Here is a 22038-nt window from a genome sequence, read left to right as displayed (position 1 = left end):
AATCATTCTTAGTGATTCGAGCTGTCTATCTTGTTCGTTCATCTCGAATAACAATGGCACGAGTGCTCCCTCTGATCTCTACTTCGTCCAGTTTTCAGAATTTGAGGCTGAAAAAGGAATCACGAGGATGCCGTTGTTACACAGAAAGTCGTTTGGTGGCGCAGTCCCAGGCACCAACATTCGACCCCGCTTCTTTTGAACACCTTTTTCCAACGACACCTCGCTCTTCACACATCGGTCATATCGCCAGCTTCCACCGTCATGGAGGTCTATCCCGGGATCCACCAATTCATGTGCAAAGGCTGCCGGAATGTACAATTACACTATCAATGTGTCTTTTGGAGCCCCGGCGACCACGCCTGGAATTGCCAGGATTGTCTCCCGTTACGGGAGATGTTGAACCAGACAAAGCTGGAATTTTGTCCTGGGTGTGTGAGGAAGCAGAAGGCCCCCGAGAAGGCGACTGAACCAATTGCGAACGTTGAGTTCTCGTCTACGAAGCAGTTCTTTCCGGCGGATATCGTGAGGATGGGTTGTAGCAGCTGTCGAAAGAGGAAGATCTCTTGCAGTCGTTTGTACACTGCCGCTTCGAAATGCGAAGGTTGTTTGGAAGAGGATCTCGAATGCGATTGTAAAGTCATGCGAAGGACGTGCCAGTATTGTAAGGATAGGATGATAAGGTGTACTGGCAACGAAGACACCTGTACCAACTGTATGAGGTTTCAGCAAGAATGCAAGCCCGTCAAACGAGAGAAGGTTACGAAGCCAGTCAGGAAAGATGCCCAGTCTGCTCCGGCTCGAGATCATCTGGATGTGATCGATGGGATGAAGGCCGATTTGTCTTTTGACAATTGTCTCAGCTGTGAGAAGGATTCGATGTTGAGATGCGATAGAAATCTGGATGGTTGTGTCCACTGCAAGATCAAGAAGCAGCCTTGCGAATATCCATCACCACTTGCCAGTACCTTGTCTGGTAAGATATTCATCGTCAAATGTACTTACGAAGCTAACATCTTACAGATAGATCATCCAAATTCTGCACGAGCTGCTATGGACGAAAATCTAAACGCTCTGAAGATCCGCTCTGTGACCGATGCAAGAGCATCGAATGGAACAAGTCGAAAGTCATCGAGCCATGTCATGCGTGTCGGCTCATGAGTACTCAGTGTGATGACGCCAAGACATGCGCTCAATGCCAAAAGCTGGACTTCAAATGTAAACGCGGGCCAACAGGTGGAAATTCCTCTTCACAATATCCCACATCATGCGACCCTACTGACTCAACAATACCTCCATATACTGTCGGCTGGTCTTCTTCAAATCAATATACTTACGATGCTGCCTCTAGAACCTATACTGCAGCTTCCGAATGGACACCGGACAATCACGCCGCGGAACGCAATCAAGATGCCACCGTGAAGCTATTTGCCGACTTATACTCCAGAACCTCACACCCGCCTCGAAATCCCAGCAAACGCATTGAGAAGGGCAATCACGTCGATTGTACCGATCGCAAGTGTCCATGCCAATCACAAGATATGATTTATAAAAAGGCAAACGGAGAATTCTACAGTCGACCGCTACCAGACATTATCCGACTCCCCGGCCGACGAAGAACCAGCTACATCTGCAAAGTCGGAAACATCGACTGCTCCGCCAAATCACCATGCCAAGAATGCACGGTACCAGCCATCGACCCCACACGCGAGACTCCAGGCCGTTGGCGAGCCGTCAGAGAGGGCCCGGCTTGTGATCCGTGTCGGAATTATAAACATCGGAGTGATGGCAAGGCGCCGAGTTTTGCTTCGTGTGAGAGGTTGGGGAGGAAGTGTTCTTATAGTAGTGATAAGTTTGAGAAGGGGGTTTTGTTGAAAGAGTATCTTGAGGATAGTACTAGGAGGGAGGAAACTGTGGTAGCGGATCGACCTGTAGCTCAAACTGTGGAGAAACAGGATGTGGCGTCGAAAGACAAAGAGATGAAAGACGTTACGACTGATACGGAGGACTTGGATGTGGAGGATTGGTGCATGGTGACTTCTGAAGATGTCGATGGTGTTGTGGAAGAGGAGCCGAGTGCGAATACCAAGGGGATGGGGAGGTCTTACAGATTTTGGTAGGACAAGACGAGATGAACGATGATACGACTTATGGGGTTTCTCAGTCGGTTGGTCTTACTGCAAGTTGGCGTCTGCTGGAATATTTGCGTTTCTTGAATTATCCTCGATTGTTGGGACATTGTCATGTAAAATCTGGCGCTAGGTTTCCAATGTGTGTGCGAAAGTTCGGCAGGCTATCATTATTATGATTGTACCAGTTTCTTCTTCCAAAAACAAATAGTTATGTCACAGCAGAATTACAACGTCCTCTTATCACCCAAAATATCTACAACATAATCAAATACCTCCATCTCCCCATCCCCTCACCCTAATCAGAACAAGCATCCCCACACAACAAACCACCTCCCCACCCTGACACGCCCCAAAGCTATTCGCCGCATTATCGTTCGGAAACGTATACGCCTGCCCTGCACACGGCTCGAAGAACGCCGTCGTACTCGCGCGATACGGATTCATGCATGCGTTCTCGCCGTCATTATCCTGGTTCTATCAACACCTCTCTATACCCATAAAGCAGAGGGGAGGGTAGGATGCCTTCTGTGGACCTGGCTGTGGACTTGGGTGGTGAGGGAGAGGAGAAGGAGGAGGAGGAGGAGGGGGATGGTGGTGGGGAGATGCATTGTGGTGATGAGAGGTGGGTGGGGAGAGAGATGTCGGTGCTTGGTGAGAAGATAGGTTATTGTCTTGGAGCAGGAAGTTCTTTTGTAGAACTCTATCTCAATGGGAAAAGCCTTCATATTTTCCCTCGTGGAAGCACATTGCGGAAGGTCCGAAGCACCGCATGGTTCCAAGCACTAAACAGTGCTCTTGCATCCAATTCATACATAACTTCCCTGGACGTGGACGAGCAGATGCCTCTTTTCAGACACTGGCATGACCACTATCATTCGAATCCCGAAGTAGTTCGGTGAAGCAACGTGCCTGTTGGAATAGCTTCAACTCAAATATACAACCCCTGGAAGGAAGTGGGACATCCTCCAAAAGTCCCAGCATGGTCCAAAGATTGAAAATGGCTCGGTCAGTCCAATGTAGCTCCTGCAGCAGCAACGTGATTCCTGACCTCAGGATTACCCAAGGTAGCTCTTCCGCCGAGATGTCTGCTCGTGGTGGTGAGAAGTAGGATGGGTTTGCGAGACTTCTGGCACCTTGCCTTTCTGGGAAGAACGAGGACTTTGGAGATACCACGTTGTGGGTATCCGTTTGAATGTCCATAGAGTTGTCGAACATTCTTCGTGGGAGATGTATCGTCAAGATAAAGTATATCCACCCCATACATAGCTCCCCAACATTCTCCCTCGATCATCGAGGGGTAAATAACAAGCTTGACAGAAGCTCTGTTCCAGTTCCGGTTCTGATTCCGAATCTCGCAACGTTTTCAAAACGGATAAGCCGACACAGAAGGAAGAACTCCTTGACACCACAACTCACCTGAGAATTCAACGGCAACCATCTCCGATATCATCCAGCCCACAACAAACATCAGACGAAAACATCGGTCCTACCCTCCAAGCTTACTCGAATCCTTCAACTAGAACGCTCTGCGAACAGTGACAGCGAAATCCTAGTCCCCGAAACCAATAGTCCCACGATCCTTCACCAGGGTCCCTCCCCGCATTGGCAGGTGGTAGGGAAAGAAGCTTAGTTCGTCGGGAAGAGCCGAGGACGAGGACCCTTTTTTTCCAGGGGAGGGGAGGGGAGAAATTGATACAGTATGCGGCCATATCGCGGCGCGAGGGAGTGGCACAGTTGGTTGTGATTTGGTTTTTTTCCTCTGGGAGATTTTCTGCTCATATTTTCTGGTTGTGAAGAATGGAGATTCGGTGTCATGATATGTGTGGACTTTGCTCCGTACTTTTGGATGGGTTGATGTTGGGCAGCCTTCTCTGCATGTAAGTGTTGATAAATGAGGGTTGGTAGGGAGTCGAGGTACTGGCTGTGATTTCTTGTCTTTGAAATTTGTGTCTGGGTATGTAAGAATGCGAGGGGTGCTCTTGCTATGTGTAGCTCTATTCCGAGCCCTTGTTGAGGTGCGTGCCTCGGGTTTCCGAAACTGGTGAAGGTTGGGACGAACTATGGCTTTCACTTAGAAGTACGGTAGAAACTTAATATCAGGTTGGGCCCAGTCCAGTATATCATGCTCTCTTGATTGCGACTTCCTCAAGTTTGAGACATTCAAGTACGAACGGGAAGCAACTAACTTCGCTTCACAACCAGATAAAAGAAGTAAAACAGAAACAGAGACAGCAAACTTTCAGATCATTACATTATATCCACAGTCCCCTATATGGGCGGTGCGCGTTCCTGACGTATCTTGGTATATGTGCGCGTTTCATAGGTAAGGTAAGAAGACCTCCTCCCTAGCCAGCCATCTACATAGCTCGCATACAAACAAGAAAAACGCCAATCCAGAACGCCGGTCCAATGCCAATCCCATATTTATACAACACAATGGTATCTCAAACCAAACGCTGCAATTCAAGCCCGCCTCATTCCAATTCGTATCCATGTAGCGGAGGGGTGTCTTTTCAGGGTATCCAGGTCAATACCACAACGCTGTCTCTCATCGGAGCTTCTTCACTTTCTGCGAGCCATCTTCCGTCTCCTCTTCGCTTCAAGTAGACCTGTTTTACACGGCCGTCACCTTCTTTCTTCGCGCCCAGAATTTCCCAGCTTTTCTTCTTTCCAGTATTGTTCAAGCTCTTGCGCAGTTGGCCAAAGGTATAGCTGAAGACGAGTTCATTTCTGTTGGGATCGTCTTCGTTCGCGCTCCCAAATGTACCTTCGGTTTGCATGGGGTCGAAATTGATCCCTTGCGGATAGTGTGCTACAGAGTAGCCATTTGATATGATATAATTGTCCAAGAACTGAAAGCGTTGCAAGAAGCAAGATTCTCCGCAAGCATCTGCCACTGTATGCATTTTCGCGGGACTAACGTGATGCCACGACTTGAAGTGGTGAAGTGACAGAGGTTGTATCCCAGATTCGTAGAAGCCACTCGGGTCTCCAAATTGGTCTTCTTGGTGCAGCGCTGGTAAATATGTAAGAGTGATGTCTGTATGCGCTTTCAAGCAATTGAAGAGCAATCGATCGCCTTGGTCGCTTGCCAGTAGATACACGCCTTCGGCATTCTTTTCTAGACATGGAGCTTCGACGACCTTCTGGGCAGTTGGCGCAGTCAAAACGATTCCTCCTCCACCGTAGGCAAATGGCGCACCATTCTGAAGGATCCAGTCGACTCGTTCCGTAAAGGTCCCAATGTAGTACGGTTTCTTCGGGTCGAACTGATTTAGGGTGTGACGGAACTCGGTCATATACGGGAAGAAGGTATCGTCGTCGATGAGCACGAGGTACTTGCGCGAAGGGCGTGTTGGGTGATTGTAGAGCATATGTACGAGATCAACGTATCGTCCAGGCATATCTAGATCCATGTTCGAGGGAACCACTGTCGCATTGATGCCCACGTCCTCCAAAGTCTTTGCAGCCTTCCCCAGATTCTCCTCCGTGGTATTGAACAGCGAAAGGATCAGTCCTGCGCCATTGGTATGCCCATTTCCGTCTGTGAGCCAGCGCACCCATTCCTTCATCGGAGACGTTTTCTCTTTACTAAAACGATCATAAGTCGTGGAGACGCCGAAGATGAGGTCAGAAGCATCGACTTGGTCTGGTCGCGGTGAATGTTTGACATGCACATCCAAAAGCCTCGAGGATGGCAGGTTCTGCTTCTTGTCGATAGATATATTGGTAAAGGATTGTGGGAAGAGGTTCTGATTGACTTCAGAGATAGACTTTCGTTCTGTCGCATCAGGCACATATCGAATTGTTCGCGCCGCGTACTCGATCTCAGGTCCAATGCTGTTTTCCTTCAGCAGGGTTTTCACCCACGCAAGATCGTCCGAACTGCTGCCAGTGTGCGAGAAGCTGGTCGTCGAGCTCGAGTCCGCGAGAGAAGAGCCGCTGAAGTTGGGGTGGTACCAGACAATGACAAGGAGGAACAAAGCGACAGCGAGCCAGCGATGCAACGGCGTGCGAGGCAGCATACTGGACGCACTGCTGAAAGTCATCAAGGAAGACATAAGTGGATCAGATCATTGTACAAAAGGAAGAAAAAGAGATATGGTCGAAGGGGTACACGGTGATGTGTTTTGTGTGATGGGATGGCAGATGAGAAAAAAAGAACGAGCCGCATCGCGGTGTAAAAGGGGATTAGATAGGCGTCGGACAGACGCCGATGGGGGCGGACAAGTGGGTCCCTCCCAATCTTGGCGTCATCGGCTAGAGGCCAAGGACGGTTTTTAGTGGCTGTCATACCAACAATCGCCCGAGATGAGACAATCAAACCTGCACAGCTGCACTGGAGGCGACTCGAGAGGCTGCTGATTGCGAGACGGCAATGTAAGACTGTGGCAGTGTCACTTACATAACAGATAAGACTTGTTATCGTGACACGCAGCGTCTTCGAGAACAGAAGATAAATGATATTAAGTTATGTAAGCAAGTAAGCGGTATGTGGGGTTGAAGAAATGAGGGAACCGAGCAACCGGGGCCTGAAAAGGGGTAGCTGTGCTAGCCCTCGAGTGCGTTAGGGTGAAATGCGTTACACAAGGGGGCAAAAAGGGGGGAAGACAAGAGTAGGGCTGATCATCATCATTCATGGTTTGAATTTGATTGCAGACAAAAGTCAAAAAGGAGGACTGGTGGTAATAATAGAAGTCTTTGTGGACTCGGTAAAGAAAGGGGTAGTGGAAGCGAGCGGACTTCTTGTTTCAACCGCATTTTGATCAGCGTTGTGAGAATATCATTGTGGACGATCTTTTGTCTCGTTGTTTATGCCATTCTAAGAATATCCATCATGGACAGCACATGGAAGAAGAGTATCAGACATTTCGGAGTTGAAAATGGAAGGTACACCCTCCCCTAGCTGGAAGCCGAGACATGGTGAAGCTAAGTTACAAAGTTAGCAACGACAATTGATTCTCTTCTACATAATTCTTAACTTTTGTGATATGTAAAGTCAAATAATACAGCCTTTAATACTTATGCTGATTCTATTACTATTTGTAGTTTCTATATCAAGGTCAAAGTCGCAGCTCCGCCAAATTCCCAACATAACATTTATCCAGCTGCTGAGGACCAGTCTCAACATACGCTTGTAAGAGAACATGGGGACCAATTTACTTTCGTCCTTTTATTTACACATTGAGCTTCAAAACAAAACGCAACCTCATTCAAAGACAGTGGTTTGGACTCGGTCTGTGATAAAATTGCGACTGATTCCAGCATGATTCGCAATCAATTCAACAGCTACTTCGAGCTCAGCACGAAACTTCGCTCCAAGACCAGGGACCGTTATCGCAACACGTAGAGGCATCAACATCGCATACGCAGCGATTCTGAGTAAGACTCCATCTGCCATATATCGGTTGTTTGTACCTAAAAAGACAGGCACGAAGTCTTTGATTTCTTGTGCAACGTTGTCTAACGCCGTTTTTATCTTCGAATTGGTAACTTTGAGCATCCGAAGCTCCTCTTCAGCATGACCAGGGGAAGCATCGATCGTTCGCGATAGTTGTTGAACGCATCGACAAGCAGCGACGTGTAAGATAAGCTGGTAGAGACACAGTTGACTCCAATCCTTACGGAACCACATGCTCACATCCTTGGGTGCTTCTGAACGATTCCACACAGATCCAACTGTGAGGAGTTGGTTCCATTCATCTGGCGAGAGATTATGCGCTTTGGGTTCCCACAAGTGTGACCATATGGAAATCTCTTTCAACGTCGCAGAGCATTTCTCAAGAAGAATATTTAGCTGGTTTTGCGAGGTGTCAACCCAGTTTGAAAATTGTCGTAGCCTGACCTCGTTGTGGATTTCGACGACTGAGACACCTAGGCGGATTATGTAAGCTGATCCAGGTGGCAGGCTCGAAGTCGAGATCGAAATCTTGTGCAGTGCTTGAAGAGTGGAGCATAATAGGGAAGCACGTTCGGCTAGACAGCTTAGACATCCAAATATCTGAACAGGTCAGGACTTTTGCGACAAGGATACATGCTGATTGCCTCACCATATTATTCATCAAAACGGCGATTATTGGTGCGGGAAAACCTGAGAACGAAGAGCATAGCTTGCTGCTTTCAATGAAGCGTGATGCCCCGATGAGATGAGTGAGGGTCGCTAAGTCTACGGAGACTGGGTCGCCTAATACTGGCTTGACATGCATCAGCTGCAACGTCTCCACCTCATAGATTCCTATAGTGTACTGACCTCGGTCATAGAGAGCAACAGTATTACCAAAAGCGTCTCATTTACCGCACCTGAAGCTGGGCTTTGTAGCCTTTTCCTTAGTTTGGCAATAGCTTCCGCATATTCTAGTCGAGCGAGAATAAGGTGGGTTTTAATGTTGTGGATCGTAGGGGCGTTGATCCAAGCCAACGATTTCGTTACAGGAAGTAAAGGGGATGATGGTGCAGCAATACGGCGCATGTCTCTGCTTATCCTAAGCAGACAATTTCTGCTTACCTCGACATCATTGTATAGATGATATAATACAAGCTCATCTATGTCAAGCGGCGAACCTAATTCGTTGAAAGGAAAAGACGAGAAGTTGTTGTTAGTCCCTTGAATACATCAGTATACTTATCTGGGTACACCTCTGTGATTTAGATATAGACTTACTTTGCTTCTGTGCCCCTCTTACCGAGCTAGTTGATCTATACCTGATCTCCAAACCAGTGATTGTGTTGCTCTCGTCGGGTCTTCCAACCCTCGAACGGCTGCTGAGAAGTGCGTTCTTTCTAGCAACCTCATTCTCATTCCGAAATGATAAGTCCGTCTGATCTGGATAGCCCTCACATGCATTAGACGTCCTCTCGCATTTGAAGCAATACGGCTTCCGTTCATCGCACTATCATGAAGGATTATGATCAGTTCAAACATATTCAAGCAGGGAAGAGCGGAGCCTGACCTTGACACGTCGTTTCCGACATGTGAAGCATCCCGCGCTTGGTTTTCCAGGGTTTACCATAATGCAATTGCGGAATGGGTTGCTTTGTATTCTTGTGACTGCTACCAGAATTGGAACGTGGGGTTGATTGCAGTACCGTGTAAAGTGTCTCCCAACATTCGACTGAGCTGGGTCATACTAGGCTATGAAGAAAGTGACCTCACGGACCTTCTTGAGAGTGAGCGACTGCTCCGTAGATGATATCGGACCTCTCGGCCCCGGCGAGCCGCTCGGTGAATACTCGCCGTGAGATGGACATAAGGTAGATTGACTCGCTGTTGTCCTGAGTTTGACGGTGGGGGCAATGTACGTGATGCTTGAGCCATTTAGAGCCGTCGCAAGTCAAAGGCCCAGAATCGAAAACTTTAAATTCGGATTTAGGACTGATCATATCAGATTCTCGGGTTAACTCCAGCCTGCTAGGCTAGGGCGGAGTGCGACTAGAGGATCAATGGGAGGTCGCCACTGTCGGACGTAAGAAAAATGACTGTTTCTGGGTTAGCTTTGCGATCGTCCACCCTTATTGGTCAAGCCTCGAGGCGGCTCATGGCGAACCCAGGATATATTATTTCTCGTTAGTGTTGTAATGCTGAAGATTCGGAACAACTTTAGCTCAAATCGGACGTTAAAGAAGTAAATTGCATAGCCTGGCCAAGGGTCTAGAATTGCGCAGCTGCACTTCGGCAAGAGACAAGACATTGTGAACTGTATCCTTCTAGTCATCAAGGAGAAAGTAAGTTGCGGACGAGGACATGACAACAGTTCATCTCAGCCTCATCGCTTTGGTGCTAGCCTTGCGAGAGTCCAGCTGCTGAGTGGCTCTGTACGTCACTCAAGAACGAGAGATCAATTCTTTGAAGCCATAAGTATGACTTCAAGACACAATTTCAAGGTATTCTCTATATCGAACCTTCTCAATAGAACTATCCATTGTCTCGTTTCATTGCTTTAAATATCACAACGCCTACCAAAGAGAAGATAATTCTTTTTTCTTCTACTTGCCAATAGTACAAAATGCAACCAAGAATCTTTTTTTCTACCCTGTCGGCTCTACAGCTGCTTGCTGCCGTTGGAGCCTGTCCTTTCCACGGCCATGCACAACATACCTCTCTGAACAACCACAGACGATCGCTTCCTGCCGAGTCTGCAAAGACTTCAACTGATAACATCCGCGTCTTCGACGGGTGCCGTTTCAGCTTGGCAAAAACGATTTGTTTTGATGCTGGCTATATCGTCGATACAAATGGATGTGATGAGGCAGAGGTGAAGATCAACGGAAGTGGAAAGTTTCTCATTCCCGGATTAATCGACAGTCATCTTCACTTGCAAGATGTAGCATCGCTTGAGAAATTTACGTCTTATGGCTGTAAGTAATAAACGCAATTCCTCCTCCTAGAGTCGCCCTAGTATTTCCTGAGTAGTGATCTGGAACAAATAAGAAGACAACCCTCTGCACTCTCTCATGACACGAAACAGCAGTTCGCTGACTCGGAGACTGCAACAGGTACTACCGCTATGCATATGAATTGCGAGGACTACACCCAGTGCGACATCAATGCAAAGCAGCCCGGCCTAGCCTCTTTCATTTATGCAGGCAGGTCGGCAGGGGGAAACGGCAGCGCGCACGAGAAGACAGAGCCGACACGTCCCAAAGATACACTCATCTATCCCGACACCAACGTTACACAGTGGACCGAATGGCAATTCAACAACGTCAGCAACTTCCTCAAGTTGACCGCCGAAGTCAACGGTCCCTCGACGCAACAGCAAATCGAGATGATCCGCGTAGCTCACTACCAATACCACAAGCAAGCCATGACCCACGCCGCGGACCTCAATGCATACTCGCAGGCAGTGGAATCCGTCACGGATGGCATCCAGCATGTACCTGATGACGGACTTCTTGATAACGCCACGATCCAGCAGATCAAAGCCCAGAATCAATTCGTCACGCCGACACTAAATGTGTTCAAGTACGCCTTTAGCGATCCCATTCTGGCGTCGGATTACTTCGGTGTTCAACCGGGCAGCAACCATACTATGAGTCACGTTGAAGCAAACGCCAAAGCCCTGTATAGAGCTGGTGTGCCTCTCATCGCAGGGACAGACTCCGTTGGCCCCTTGAATCTGAACGGAACAATTGTCACTGTCCCGTGGGGCTTGTCGCTGCATCATGAATTGGAAAATCTGGTTCAGATAGTTGGCATGTCGCCTGCCGAGGCAATCAACGCTGCCACAAGGGAAGCTGCAAAGTGGCATCGTGTCCTTGATAGAGGGTCTATCGAAACTGGCAAGAGGGCCGACTTACTTATGCTCAATTCCGATCCTCTTGCGAACATTAGTAACACCCAGGACTTCGAGGAGATCTGGGTGTTTGGCATTGAGGTTGCAGAGGTGGCTAAGATAGTGTAATGCGGCCGCCCATTCAGACTGGTCCATGGAGAATCTGAGTAGATCCGCGTTCCAATCTCGCAGATGATTCTTGCCTAAAGTAACTGGGCTGACAATAATATGATAACCAAAGTCTACCACGCACAACCTCCAGCAAGCTCCATTGGCAGTCTGTCTCAATATCAAGCACTGGCTTCAATGATGTGGATTGAAGGAGGCGGCTGTATATATATCCACGGTTTGGCGGGATCTCAAGGTTATGACTCTTTTCCCTTGACAGATAATTGTATCATAGACTAGGTAGATCGGAATAAACAGCGTTAAATAGACTGCAAGACCAATATATCAGAAAAGATGAAGTTTAAGTGGTAACTGGGATGTGAAGTAGGCATTCTCATATCCGCAACATCAAGCACTACTTGTGGTATCACGCCCTCACTGAATAGGGAAACATACTTGGAAAGTCTTCATAGTGATATGATAAGCGCTTCTTAGAATAAAATGTTATGATGCTCGGTATAGCGAAAGTCGAATATCGCGCACATCGCGCACATCGCGCGAATGACGCGAATTGCGCGAAATGCGCAATATGGGCTATGTGCGCCTGGTGCATAGATCAGCAAAATATACAGAAATCATGACGGCATAATATAGATATACGTATATAAGGAACTCAACAAAAAGTTATATTCTGAATTGACAGCCTTCAACATATAATTGTCGTAGCAATGAATGAAGCCGCATGACCAATCCAGAAGTTATGTTCTGATTTGAGAACTTTTGATATTGAAATATTGGTCCAGCACTTGGGAGAAGTTCAGCAGCCAATAGCTCGCGTTCTGATCCGAGGCTTCCTCACATGCAAATGTCGTGACAGCAAGTGGGACTTTGGAGCTCAAGGAGCTTAGATCTTGAGATCGAGCAACTATCAGAGAAGGTCAAGAATGCAGAGTGCAATTCGAAGACATTACCAGCATCAATAAGTCGAAGGATGATGAGATTGAGAAGTTCTTGGGCAAAGAATTTAATCACCTAACAAAAACTTGGGTGCTTAATCTTGTCCAGACATTGATTGAGTTGTGCTTGAATGTTAGCTCTTTACCAAGCACTGAGCCTTGCCCAAACATTAAAGATTGTTATAACATTGACTTTGGGATAAATATCAAACTATACTTAGATGTCATAGAAACCTCGCTCTGTCCACACACAGACATTGAAACCTTGTTCAGACATGAGTCTATTCGAACAATGAGAAACAAAGGATGAGCTGAAGGAATTCAAAAACGAATCAAGAAGCCAACCTCATCGCTTGAGACTCGCCTTGAAAATCATGCTATTTCATTCTACCATCTCAGGGCTATAAACCACCTAATCACTATCCAAAACCACCACCTCCGCCTCCGCCTCCCCAATACTCTCCACACTCAACACATCCCCCGCATTAACACCACTAACAAACGCACCATCCCCCTCATTCAGAACCGCATCCTCCCTCCCATCCAGCCTCACCTTCATACTCCCATTCTTCGTCATAGGAACATGAATGTATACATGTCTGCCCGTAGCACTCTTCACGGCACTGCCGCCAACCGTCCACTTGAACCTCTTGTCAACTCCAATAATTCCTGCTGCCATGACGAGATCGGCGTGTATGGGAATCGTCTCAGGTAGTGTTGGTTCCGCCGCCTTCTCTTCAGCTTCCGATGCGCCTCGACCGGCTTTCAACGGTGAGAGGATCGGCAGGAAAGCTGCGCGCTTGGCATCTTCCGAGAAGGTCTTTGTGTGGTATCGTGGTGTGAGGCCGCGGGCCCAGGGCGTGGCCCAGATTTGGAGGAAGTGGACTTGCTTGTCCGATTCATTTTGTTCCGAATGTGCGATGCCTGATTTGTCAGTATACATTTCTTTGAAGAATTGTAGAGGGAGAGGAATTATGTACCTTTTCCACCAGTAGTGAATTGCACATCACCCCGCTTCATCCTGTAGAAATCATCTCCTTGTTGACCCTCTGCACCTTTCTTGATCATGCTGTCGCGGTGCGTCAATTCGCCGTTGAGGATGTAGCTGAAGATCTCTGCATCTCGGTGGGGATGGGTTGGAAAGCCCGTTCCGCCATCTACTCTGTCTTCGTTCAAGACTCGCAGACTTCCAAAGTTCATGTGTTGCGGATCGTAGTAATCTGCGAAGCTGAACGTGTGGTAGGTGTTCAACCAGCCATGATTCGCATGTCCGCGATCGCTGGAGCGACGCGGGACAATCTTGGCGTGTGCAAGAGCTTTAGACATTGTGTTTTTGATTGTGTTTGCTGTTGTCATAGGTGATTGAGAGGACGTTGTGTTTGTAGCTAGAAGTGTTTCTGTGAAGCTGCTAAGTAGTTCTCGAAGTGGGGTATTGAAGTAGATTGAAATTGATGCAGTGAAAATGGCAATAGCGATGAAGAGAAGCTTCATTTATAGACTTGAGAATAACTCGAGAAGTTTGGAGAGGATTGGAGAAGGAAATAGAGAGAAGGAGATTGTTCAGGATTACCTATTGCTTTGAAGTTCATGATGGACTTTTTTTTCTGGGTCTCGATTGAATCGGATTTATGATGATGATTGAAGCTGTGTCAGCACCTTAATAAGCGTCGAAACAGGAAAGGCGTCTGAACTAGACTGCTTTAGGATATAGTTATAGCCTCTCATCAGTCCCGCACGAATTTGACTTATGTCTGAATGAAAACAGAGACCGAAGTCGGGAATTTGTGTGAGCATTGTTAATAGAGAGCAAAGCCTACAAACCTCTACTAAACAAAGATACGAAGTATACCTCGACAAGCGTCGCGAAGCTACATCTAATGCTGCGGGCAAGTCATTTCATTATGCACACTCTTTCTTGCCACACCAAAACCTCACTCTCTCCATTGAATCTCATTCCATCATCCATCGACCGACTCCGGGAACTTCGAAAGTCGAGGCATGATTCCATCTATCGTCACATCGAATTAGTACTCATCCCTCACCAAATCCACACAAGAAACCTTTTCTAAAAGAAAAAGGGACAACAAACTCCAAACAGCCCTCTCCCCCACCCTCTCAACCGTCACCTCATCACCAACCGTCACCTCTCCCCCTCTAACAGCAAACCCATACCGCCCAAAAATCGGCTCCCACCTCTTTCCCGGATCCACCCTCCGGCTCCCCATCATACTCTTCAGCAGCGACCCCGTCATCTCCCCCGTCCGGAGATCAACGTTAATACTCGTGCATCTTGCACAATTACTCGTAAGCACGATCTTGATCCCCTTTGGCTGGACCGTGATGCAGGACCAGAAATCCTCGTCCCAGGCCGCGAGATCGGGGGCGGAGAGGACGATGTTTGGGCGGAATTTCTCGAGGAGCGTGGATTGTTGTTCTTGTTTTGAGGGTTCGTGGAGGAGGGGGAGGGCGGAGAGGGAGGCTGAAGAGACGATTAGGAGGGCGGCGCCGTCGGAGAAGGTTATGTTTTCTTCGTCTTCTTGAGCGGGGGAGGGGAGGTGCGGTTTTATGGTTGAGAGCCAGGATTGGGCGAGCGGGCTGGTGGAGGGTGTCCCGGGTGAAGAGTCTATGTATGCTAGGTGGACGGGGTAGGTGAAATGGGTGGTGAACCAGAGATTGTATTCGGGAGGCATGAGGTGGGCCGGGTAGGATGGGTTGGTGTGGAGATCTATGGAGATCTGCTTGAGGGAGGCGAGGGACGGTGTATAGGGGATTTCGATTGAGGGAGGGGGTTCGAGGGAAGATGGTAAGTGGTAGGTGACGGTGAAGGTGTGAGGAGTGCAGGGAGAGCAGTGGAACAGTGCCATCTCGGGTTGCTGGCCAATGAACATGTTGGTGTAGGTTCCATTCTGAGAGAGTTTCAAGAGGATATAATTTCGGTCGTTGGCTAGGCCTTGGGGACAGAGGTTTGCTGTGTCTAAGGAAATTGGGCGGAGGGATTTGATGGGATAAATGTTGAGCTGATGATTTAGTCGTTACTCTGTAATGTGAATTGGGAATTTTGGTTCTCACCTGGGTGATCTTCATCTTGGTATCTCAAATACCATCTTTCAGATGTCAAACAGCAGCGGTGTCATGGTTCTCATTCTTGTCCAAATCGTTCCTCCAAGTCAGTGCTGAAATGCGGGGCATAGGTATCTATCGTTATCAGTAATGGCGGGGTAAAACTCCACACAGGAACTTCGGGCCGCTAACACCGACGCAAGATACCAGTCACAAGGAAAGGAACTTTGTCTCTATAGAAGTACCAAAGCAGTGGTACCCAGTTCAATTGTATCAGAGGGAACGGTGCTCACGTAATTAAATCCCTCTGCAGTATAAAAGGCTCCATCTCTCCGTTGCGTACAATACATCCCTCTTTTTCGTTGGCTGAAGTTACCATTCCCGAGAAAACTGCACGTTACAGTACCCTTTGAACTCATGCCCAACAATCATCTATCTAGAATTATAGCGGACGACTTCCCATTCAGTAAGCCAAGAATTCAAATCAAATATCACCGCCGTCTTTAGGTCAGTACCTCAGCCCAGCCCAGACCCCACACCCATCTAAGACGAGTTTTCGTACTCATGGACTCTAAATTCGAACACCCCGAACCCGACCCATCCGCGGACGGAAAAGTTCGTGCTACGAGCAAGAGGCCCATGCCCCCTCTCCATCTCCCCCGGATCCAATCCGAAAAGTATAACAATAACGCGGAGGAGGAATCCCGGCTATTGAATTTGCGAGGGTGCTAACGTCTCATCAGAAAGTCAATTTGGACCAGGGGGTTTGGTGTGTACCCCTTGCAGTCGGTGTGTGAACTCTAACTGTTGCATACCTAGGTAAGCATAGACCTTTAAGTTCGTGAGGCTATTTATCTTTCCTATCCGGCATATGATGAATAGGTAGGGTTGATTGATATTTGCAAGGAACGGAGATAGAGGTAGGTGATCAGATGGCAGGCTCCGTTGTCCGGTTGGTTGGTAGGAGGAGAATGGCAATACCTACCTCCTTGATTGTCAAAATCTGATACCTTCCCAATCTTCCCAACCCTCTCTCCTACTCAACCACATCGTTGTACAACCATCCATTCCCCCGCCCAACCAGACTTTCGTGCAACACAAGGCTGCCCCCCCGTCCCCCCTTCCACTCCCAACCCACAACACGGAACGAGCCCCACGGACCGACGATGAGCTGGTAGGGTGACACAGCATAGCATCCATCTCCTGCCTGCCTGCCTGCCTGCCAGCCTTATCGACGTGACATGACGTGACGGTACCTTGCATTCGGGCACCATTCATGCCTTCCGACCGGGAGTTACACTGCAGGAAGCTTAATGGAACAATTTGTTGTTGTTGGGAGCAGGTTTGTGTGTTGGGTATTCTTAGGTAGGTAGGTTGTTGAGGAATGAATTGTTACTTGGCTCGATTTTTTTTCGTGATGATGTTTAATCTGTCGTTGACTGCGAAGGGGTGTTTCCTTGGAGCAGGATAAGTGCTATTTCGCAATGGAGGAGTCGTAGTCGTCGTCGAGAGGAAGGGGACTGCTAGTAAGTATCAAGCACAATCTCAGCGAAGGAACCAAGTAGAGAGAAAATCCAGTCATCAACATATTGCATTATTACCCCCATGCTCAAATCAAATCAAAGTAAAGGAAAGAGAGAAAAAAACGCCATAGAAATCGACTGACTGACTCCATTGTACTCGCGTACCCCATTCTTCTTCACACAACTTTTTTGAGAGTTTTTCAAATCGCAGATAGCCCAGCCCAGTCCAGTCTACCCCTTCGCATTCCACACCACACCACAGACAGGTAGACAAACAAGGGAAAACAAACTCCGTAAACTTTTGTGATCTCCTTCTCTCCGTTTGCGTGAGCAATGAGCAATCTAGAATTTTTTTTCACACCCCCTCCCCCAAACAAGCGAAACAAACAAACTCGAATAGAATAACAGTCTTGCCACCCAAACTGTCGTACAAACAGACCTATTGAAAGGCGTTGAGACACTGCAAACCACAAAGCAGGAAACAAGTGAAAGGGAAAAAACAGGGAAAGGGGAGCTGCTGAGCGATGACGAGGTGACAGTGTGCGAAATGTCAAACAAAGAGCGTTCCGTGTCCCGCTGTGCTGTTGCGTTGTGTTGTCATCCTGCTGTGAGCCAGCGAAGCAAATGCCATATGTCCTCAAACACCAGCCCAACCCCAAACAATGAATCAATCAATCAGTCCACCACACGACATTAATCCCTCCGCATTATTGTTGCTGTTCGATCTGTGCCAGAATCCAGTGTACCGAAGAGGCGAGAGAAGTTGAACCATGGAAAGTCGTGAAAGTCGTGACAAGTATCCGTGTGAGAACAAAGAGTAATAAGTGCAAATCGAAATGCGTCGCCGTGTCGAAAGGGAAAAGGAGGGAGAGGGAAAATCGCCTAAAGATGCCCGTAGCGTCGAAAGCAAAAATAGGCACAAATTTTGGATCGCCCTTGCATTTGCAGCAACCCAAGCGCGACACATGGTCCTGCGGCCATTCCTGCGGCCAAAGAAACCAGGCGTGATGCAACCTGCAAGCCAGCCTGCAGGTTGGCTGCATCTCGCATACGATGCGATACGATACATAGCATTTGCATGACGTGCGCACAAGAAAGGCTGAGACGAGGCCGACAATAATTTTCTGTGGATTTAGTGATTCTTTTTGCTTTTTGAGACTGGGGACATCCGAAAGCGTGGAAATGCGTGCAGCCAACGTTGGAAGAGGAAGGAGCTTTGCTTTAGGAGGACGTTGGACCGACGATAGGCTGAATCTTGTTGATGTCAGTGGCTCTGTCACTTTTCTTTTTGCTTTGGGGGAGTGAAATGCAGCCCATCGTTCGTGCATGCGCATGCAGCTGCAACTTGGTATCGATAAGACATCAAGAAAATGCGATCTGGTGGTTGAAGCCGACAAGCCGAACGACAGCGCATTTTTTGTCATTTTGAACTTCATGCTTTGGGGGTCCATGACCAGGACCAGGATGCTGGGACGCTGGCGATATTGCAGGACGGTGAGGGAGACAGGGAAGGAAGGAAAGCGAACGGAGGAAAGCATTGAACGAGAGAATCTGACCAACATACCTTTTCCCTTTCACACAAACAACGCCAGATCGAAGGGTTTTATACTTTGTTAGTGCAAGGACGGCAAGTCTTCAACTTGCAGTACTTGCATTCAAAGATGAACCAATGCGGGCCAGAGTGGCACATCGAGCAGACCCATTGGATCAAGGTTGATTCTGACTTCAACATGTTGAAAGAGTGATTACAATAACTGGGAACAGCCATTGCGATAGATGAGGTGGTTTTTGGTGGTGGGTGTCGTCGAAGGATGTGTGGGGGTGGTAAGGAGACGGACGGCTGGCGTGGGGTCAGATTAACATGGGGTTCTGAAGATATCGGACTTACGTACCTTGAGAGTAGGCGCAAGTAATGCAATAGCAAACACTTAGTGAGCAAGTTGGGGGTGTCGACAAGGTGGGAGTCGGCGTTGGTTTATGTGTTGCGGACGGCAAGGAAGAGATTGGAAGAGTTCTCGGAATATCCAAAATAGATGAGGCGGGATGAGTGAAAGTGAATTTGACCAGAGATCGAGGAAGATTCAAGATCGAAGGAATGGTGTTTGTGGTGCTCTCGAGGCCGCGGGCGTCCCAGCCTTTAAATCGTCGTCAGATATCAAACTGTTTTCCTTCCTCCGATGCAAAATCCCAGCTCTTCCCTGCTATTGATACTTCAGATGATAGAAACGGATCTAAGCTGGTGAAGGTGCTGCAAAGGCAAGAAACATAGCAAACCGCTAGCAAATGACAAGCAATCTCTGACCAACAGAATCACACCAACGAACAGCCTTTCTTTTTCTGTGCTAATGATGTCGTTAGACTTAGGAAGGAAGTATGTACGGCGGTGGAGGTAGGATGTTTGTGTGTGTATGTGCGTATGTGGTTATGTACTGTTGACGGCTAGATACCGGACTGAGCAGCACACATATATAAATTTACTCTCATAAGGCACGCTGCATGTTCGCCTGATAGATGAAAACACGACAAGGACCAGGTGTACCGACAGATCAGGGTAAGGCTTCTGGGGCTGGCAAGCTGCCGTTCGTTTGCAACGGAACGGGTCTGTTGGTGGCGTCCTGGATGGCAGTGGCCTTCGTGGAAGAGGCGGTGGTGGTACTTGCTGCTTGCTGGTGATGGTGGGCAGGAAAAAAGACGAAGACTAGGAAGAGATGAGGTGAGTTACCATGGAGAGAATAGACCTGGTACGTAGGTAATACAGAAAGCCATAGCAGCCCCAGTCAAGCCGAGCAGACCAGCAGACCAGGCCCGTCATCAGGCAACGCAGTCTGAATAAAATGGCATAGCATGGCACTTAGTGTGGTGCCGGGGAAGGCAAGAAAAGTATGGATGCTGGTGGTGGTGGTGGTGGTAGCAGCTTTGCTGATGAATATGCTCCGTCCCAGTCTTAGTACCGGTACCTCAGACCCGGTCCCTCTGTTGTTCTGGTGGTGGGACAAGTCAAAGTGGGACCCGCCGCAGAGAACGGTCAGCGCGGTTTCGTGACTTGAAATAATCTTTATTTCTGTATATGAACCTAGGGCTGCCTGGGGTGGTGAGTGGATAGCTTCCCTCGCGCGGAGTCCGGAAGGCCGTGCTGTGTTCTGGTCTGTGGTGGTTCTGTGATAGTTTTCCTCTCGGTACATGGAGCCAGAGCCATAGGAATGGAACAGGCCCAAGCCGGCATGCTTCCTTGGGTTAAGGGAGTTGCACTACCTGGAGACTTTTGGTGTTGCAGCTGCGGTCTGGTAGGCAGGTACGTGGGTACGTACCTGGATTGGCGGGTGGAAGAAGTGAGTGGTGGTGAGTGGTGGTGAGTGGTGGTGAGTGGTGGTGAGTGGTGGTGAGTGGTGGTGAGTGGTGGTGAGTGGTGGGTGGTGGGTGGTGAGTGGTGAGTGGTGAGTGGTGAGTGGGGAGTTGTGGTAGGTGGATACTGTCGGTTGTGTCTGATCGCCAGCCGCCCAGCCGTTGGAGACCGTTGGAGGCGGCCAGCGAAGCTTCCAAGAAGCCTCGAGCGAAGAAGGCCGAGCGGGTTTGTGGCCTCATGGGAAGGGGAAGGGGAAGGGGAAGGGGAAGGGGAAGGGGAGGAACAGCAAGGGGGAAAGGATTCAAGGGAAAGGACTTTGGGGTCCGTTCTGTCCGCTTTGGGAGGGGCATGGATGAGGCTGGAAGGTGATTTGGCATGGGGAAGGAGGATTATGATTATTACTGTGCAATTACTGTAGGATTCTTTCCGGCTTTGTCAGTCCTTCAGTCTGCTTCTGGTTCTGGGTTCAGCGGAACTTGCTCCCCGAAGTCTGAGATAGCTAGTCGGCTTGTGCAAGCTTGGGAAATGCTTGGTTTGACCTTGCTACAGTACAGTACAGTACGGAATAAGGCATCACCGGAAATTCCATACGGAGTACCGTCCTCCTCATCATCGTCATCAGCATCATCACCAGCATGTCTGACTGTAAAACAAGCTGCGTGCCTGCGTGCCTGGTATGACTCTGGTTCTCAGGCCGCATGCCACAGACAGAATTCGTCTCTGCCTCTGCCTCTGGCCTTTGCCGTTGCCGTTGCCTCTTGTTCTGCTTGGCTGTCTGCGTACCAAGTCATCACGACGTGGGTATGTCATGAAACTACGCGCCTCCTGGGCTCAATTATAGCCAAGTATCACGTCCAGTATCCGTCGTACAGAAACGTCTTAGCAGTAGTGATTTGTGTAGGGATCAGCGACATTACAGTAGACGGAGCGACATCCACCCACCTCGTGGCAGCAGTTAGGGGTGGCAGCAGCCCGACTAGGGTCGAGATCCGCTGTCATTTATTTGGGGTGTGACCGGCCACACAACATCGGTTTGGAAGCCATCCAGGATCTCGAGATTGGGAGATCCGAGGATACGTTCGTCATTCGCAGAGAGAGCATATTCGATATCGATATTATTATTATGGTGGTCCACTATTATCAAAAATCACCCGCTGTGACACCACACCAACCTGTCAGTCAAGCAAGCAAGATTCATCATGCTGGGTTGGCTGAGTTTACTGCAACGTCGTGTTCTTTCTTGCATCATGGTCCGTACCTTTGCCCTTCCCTTCCCTCAGCAGTACGTACTCTGTCTTGTACACGAGTCCCGCTATTGCAGGGCGGCATCATGGATCCTGACCCCTTTGGTCGAGAAGGTTTGGAGCAGCCAGGATCCTCACTGGTTTCCCATGAACACCTAGGGCTTGGTTGCCGGTACTGTATGGGCGTCAATCACAGACGAATCTCCCGAATGGACGGCCTTGGCTGCGACGATCGTACATGCCGCTGCTGCTCGATAATCTCCTGATGGCCCATGGCCGCACTGTATCTGCTGCTGCAGCATCTCTGGCTGACCGCCAACGACGATCCTGGAGAACTCAATGAGGGAATGAGATCATCGAGACCGCCTATCCCATTCGTGCATGCGAGTGCATGAACACCATT

The 22038-nt window shown here is 48.7% G+C and overlaps 10 protein-coding genes across 10 annotated transcripts; 4 read left to right on the top strand and 6 right to left on the bottom strand.

Moving 5' to 3' along the window:
• The first annotated feature begins 218 nt into the window (after positions 1–218).
• LY89DRAFT_686809 (uncharacterized protein) lies at positions 219–2379 on the top strand. Its single transcript, XM_018215368.1, has 2 exons — positions 219–973; positions 1021–2379. Exons 1-2 carry the CDS (start codon positions 262–264, stop codon positions 2115–2117), a joined length of 1809 nt encoding a protein of 602 aa, XP_018068678.1. The 5' UTR covers positions 219–261; the 3' UTR covers positions 2118–2379.
• Positions 2380–4318: 1939 nt separating this feature from the next.
• On the bottom strand, positions 4319–6291 carry LY89DRAFT_686808 (uncharacterized protein). The gene has a single exon (XM_018215367.1). It carries the CDS (start codon positions 6152–6154, stop codon positions 4643–4645), a length of 1512 nt encoding a protein of 503 aa, XP_018068677.1. The 5' UTR covers positions 6155–6291; the 3' UTR covers positions 4319–4642.
• Positions 6292–7338: 1047 nt separating this feature from the next.
• On the bottom strand, positions 7339–8598 carry LY89DRAFT_784282 (uncharacterized protein; the record flags this gene model as incomplete). The annotated part of the gene is made up of 3 exons (XM_018222770.1): positions 7339–8130; positions 8180–8323; positions 8380–8598. The coding sequence occupies 3 exons, from the start codon at positions 8596–8598 to the stop codon at positions 7339–7341; spliced, it is 1155 nt and encodes a 384-aa protein (XP_018068676.1).
• A 1534-nt stretch (positions 8599–10132) lies between these two features.
• LY89DRAFT_752265 (uncharacterized protein) lies at positions 10133–11593 on the top strand (the record flags this gene model as incomplete). The annotated part of the gene is made up of 2 exons (XM_018221246.1): positions 10133–10484; positions 10623–11593. 2 exons carry the CDS (start codon positions 10133–10135, stop codon positions 11528–11530), a joined length of 1260 nt encoding a protein of 419 aa, XP_018068675.1. The 3' UTR covers positions 11531–11593.
• Positions 11594–12826: 1233 nt separating this feature from the next.
• On the bottom strand, positions 12827–14053 carry LY89DRAFT_686806 (RmlC-like cupin). The gene is made up of 2 exons (XM_018215366.1): positions 13446–14053; positions 12827–13389 (listed from the first exon to the last, which is right to left on the bottom strand). The coding sequence occupies exons 1-2, from the start codon at positions 13789–13791 to the stop codon at positions 12878–12880; spliced, it is 858 nt and encodes a 285-aa protein (XP_018068674.1). The 5' UTR covers positions 13792–14053; the 3' UTR covers positions 12827–12877.
• A 301-nt stretch (positions 14054–14354) lies between these two features.
• LY89DRAFT_686804 (uncharacterized protein) lies at positions 14355–15616 on the bottom strand. Its single transcript, XM_018215365.1, has 2 exons — positions 15535–15616; positions 14355–15482 (listed from the first exon to the last, which is right to left on the bottom strand). Exons 1-2 carry the CDS (start codon positions 15547–15549, stop codon positions 14490–14492), a joined length of 1008 nt encoding a protein of 335 aa, XP_018068673.1. The 5' UTR covers positions 15550–15616; the 3' UTR covers positions 14355–14489.
• Positions 15617–15787: 171 nt separating this feature from the next.
• LY89DRAFT_686803 (uncharacterized protein) lies at positions 15788–16598 on the top strand. The gene has a single exon (XM_018215364.1). The coding sequence runs from the start codon at positions 16090–16092 to the stop codon at positions 16255–16257; it is 168 nt and encodes a 55-aa protein (XP_018068672.1). The 5' UTR covers positions 15788–16089; the 3' UTR covers positions 16258–16598.
• Positions 16599–17279: 681 nt separating this feature from the next.
• Positions 17280–18997, bottom strand: LY89DRAFT_135796 (uncharacterized protein). The gene is made up of 2 exons (XM_018205272.1): positions 18941–18997; positions 17280–18888 (listed from the first exon to the last, which is right to left on the bottom strand). Exon 2 carries the CDS (start codon positions 18608–18610, stop codon positions 17756–17758), a length of 855 nt encoding a protein of 284 aa, XP_018068671.1. The 5' UTR covers positions 18611–18888; positions 18941–18997; the 3' UTR covers positions 17280–17755.
• On the bottom strand, positions 18230–19005 carry LY89DRAFT_135730 (uncharacterized protein). The gene is made up of 3 exons (XM_018205271.1): positions 18941–19005; positions 18613–18888; positions 18230–18302 (listed from the first exon to the last, which is right to left on the bottom strand). Exon 2 carries the CDS (start codon positions 18814–18816, stop codon positions 18652–18654), a length of 165 nt encoding a protein of 54 aa, XP_018068670.1. The 5' UTR covers positions 18817–18888; positions 18941–19005; the 3' UTR covers positions 18230–18302; positions 18613–18651.
• Positions 19006–20967: 1962 nt separating this feature from the next.
• On the top strand, positions 20968–21267 carry LY89DRAFT_686799 (uncharacterized protein). The gene has a single exon (XM_018215363.1). It carries the CDS (start codon positions 21068–21070, stop codon positions 21230–21232), a length of 165 nt encoding a protein of 54 aa, XP_018068669.1. The 5' UTR covers positions 20968–21067; the 3' UTR covers positions 21233–21267.
• The last annotated feature ends 771 nt before the right edge of the window (positions 21268–22038 follow it).

This window comes from Mollisia scopiformis (assembly GCF_001500285.1).
Source record: "Mollisia scopiformis unplaced genomic scaffold LY89scaffold_17, whole genome shotgun sequence".
In the NCBI taxonomy this organism is placed as follows: Eukaryota; Fungi; Ascomycota; class Leotiomycetes; order Helotiales; family Mollisiaceae; genus Mollisia; species Mollisia scopiformis.
This window is presented reverse-complemented; position numbering and strand designations above follow the sequence as displayed.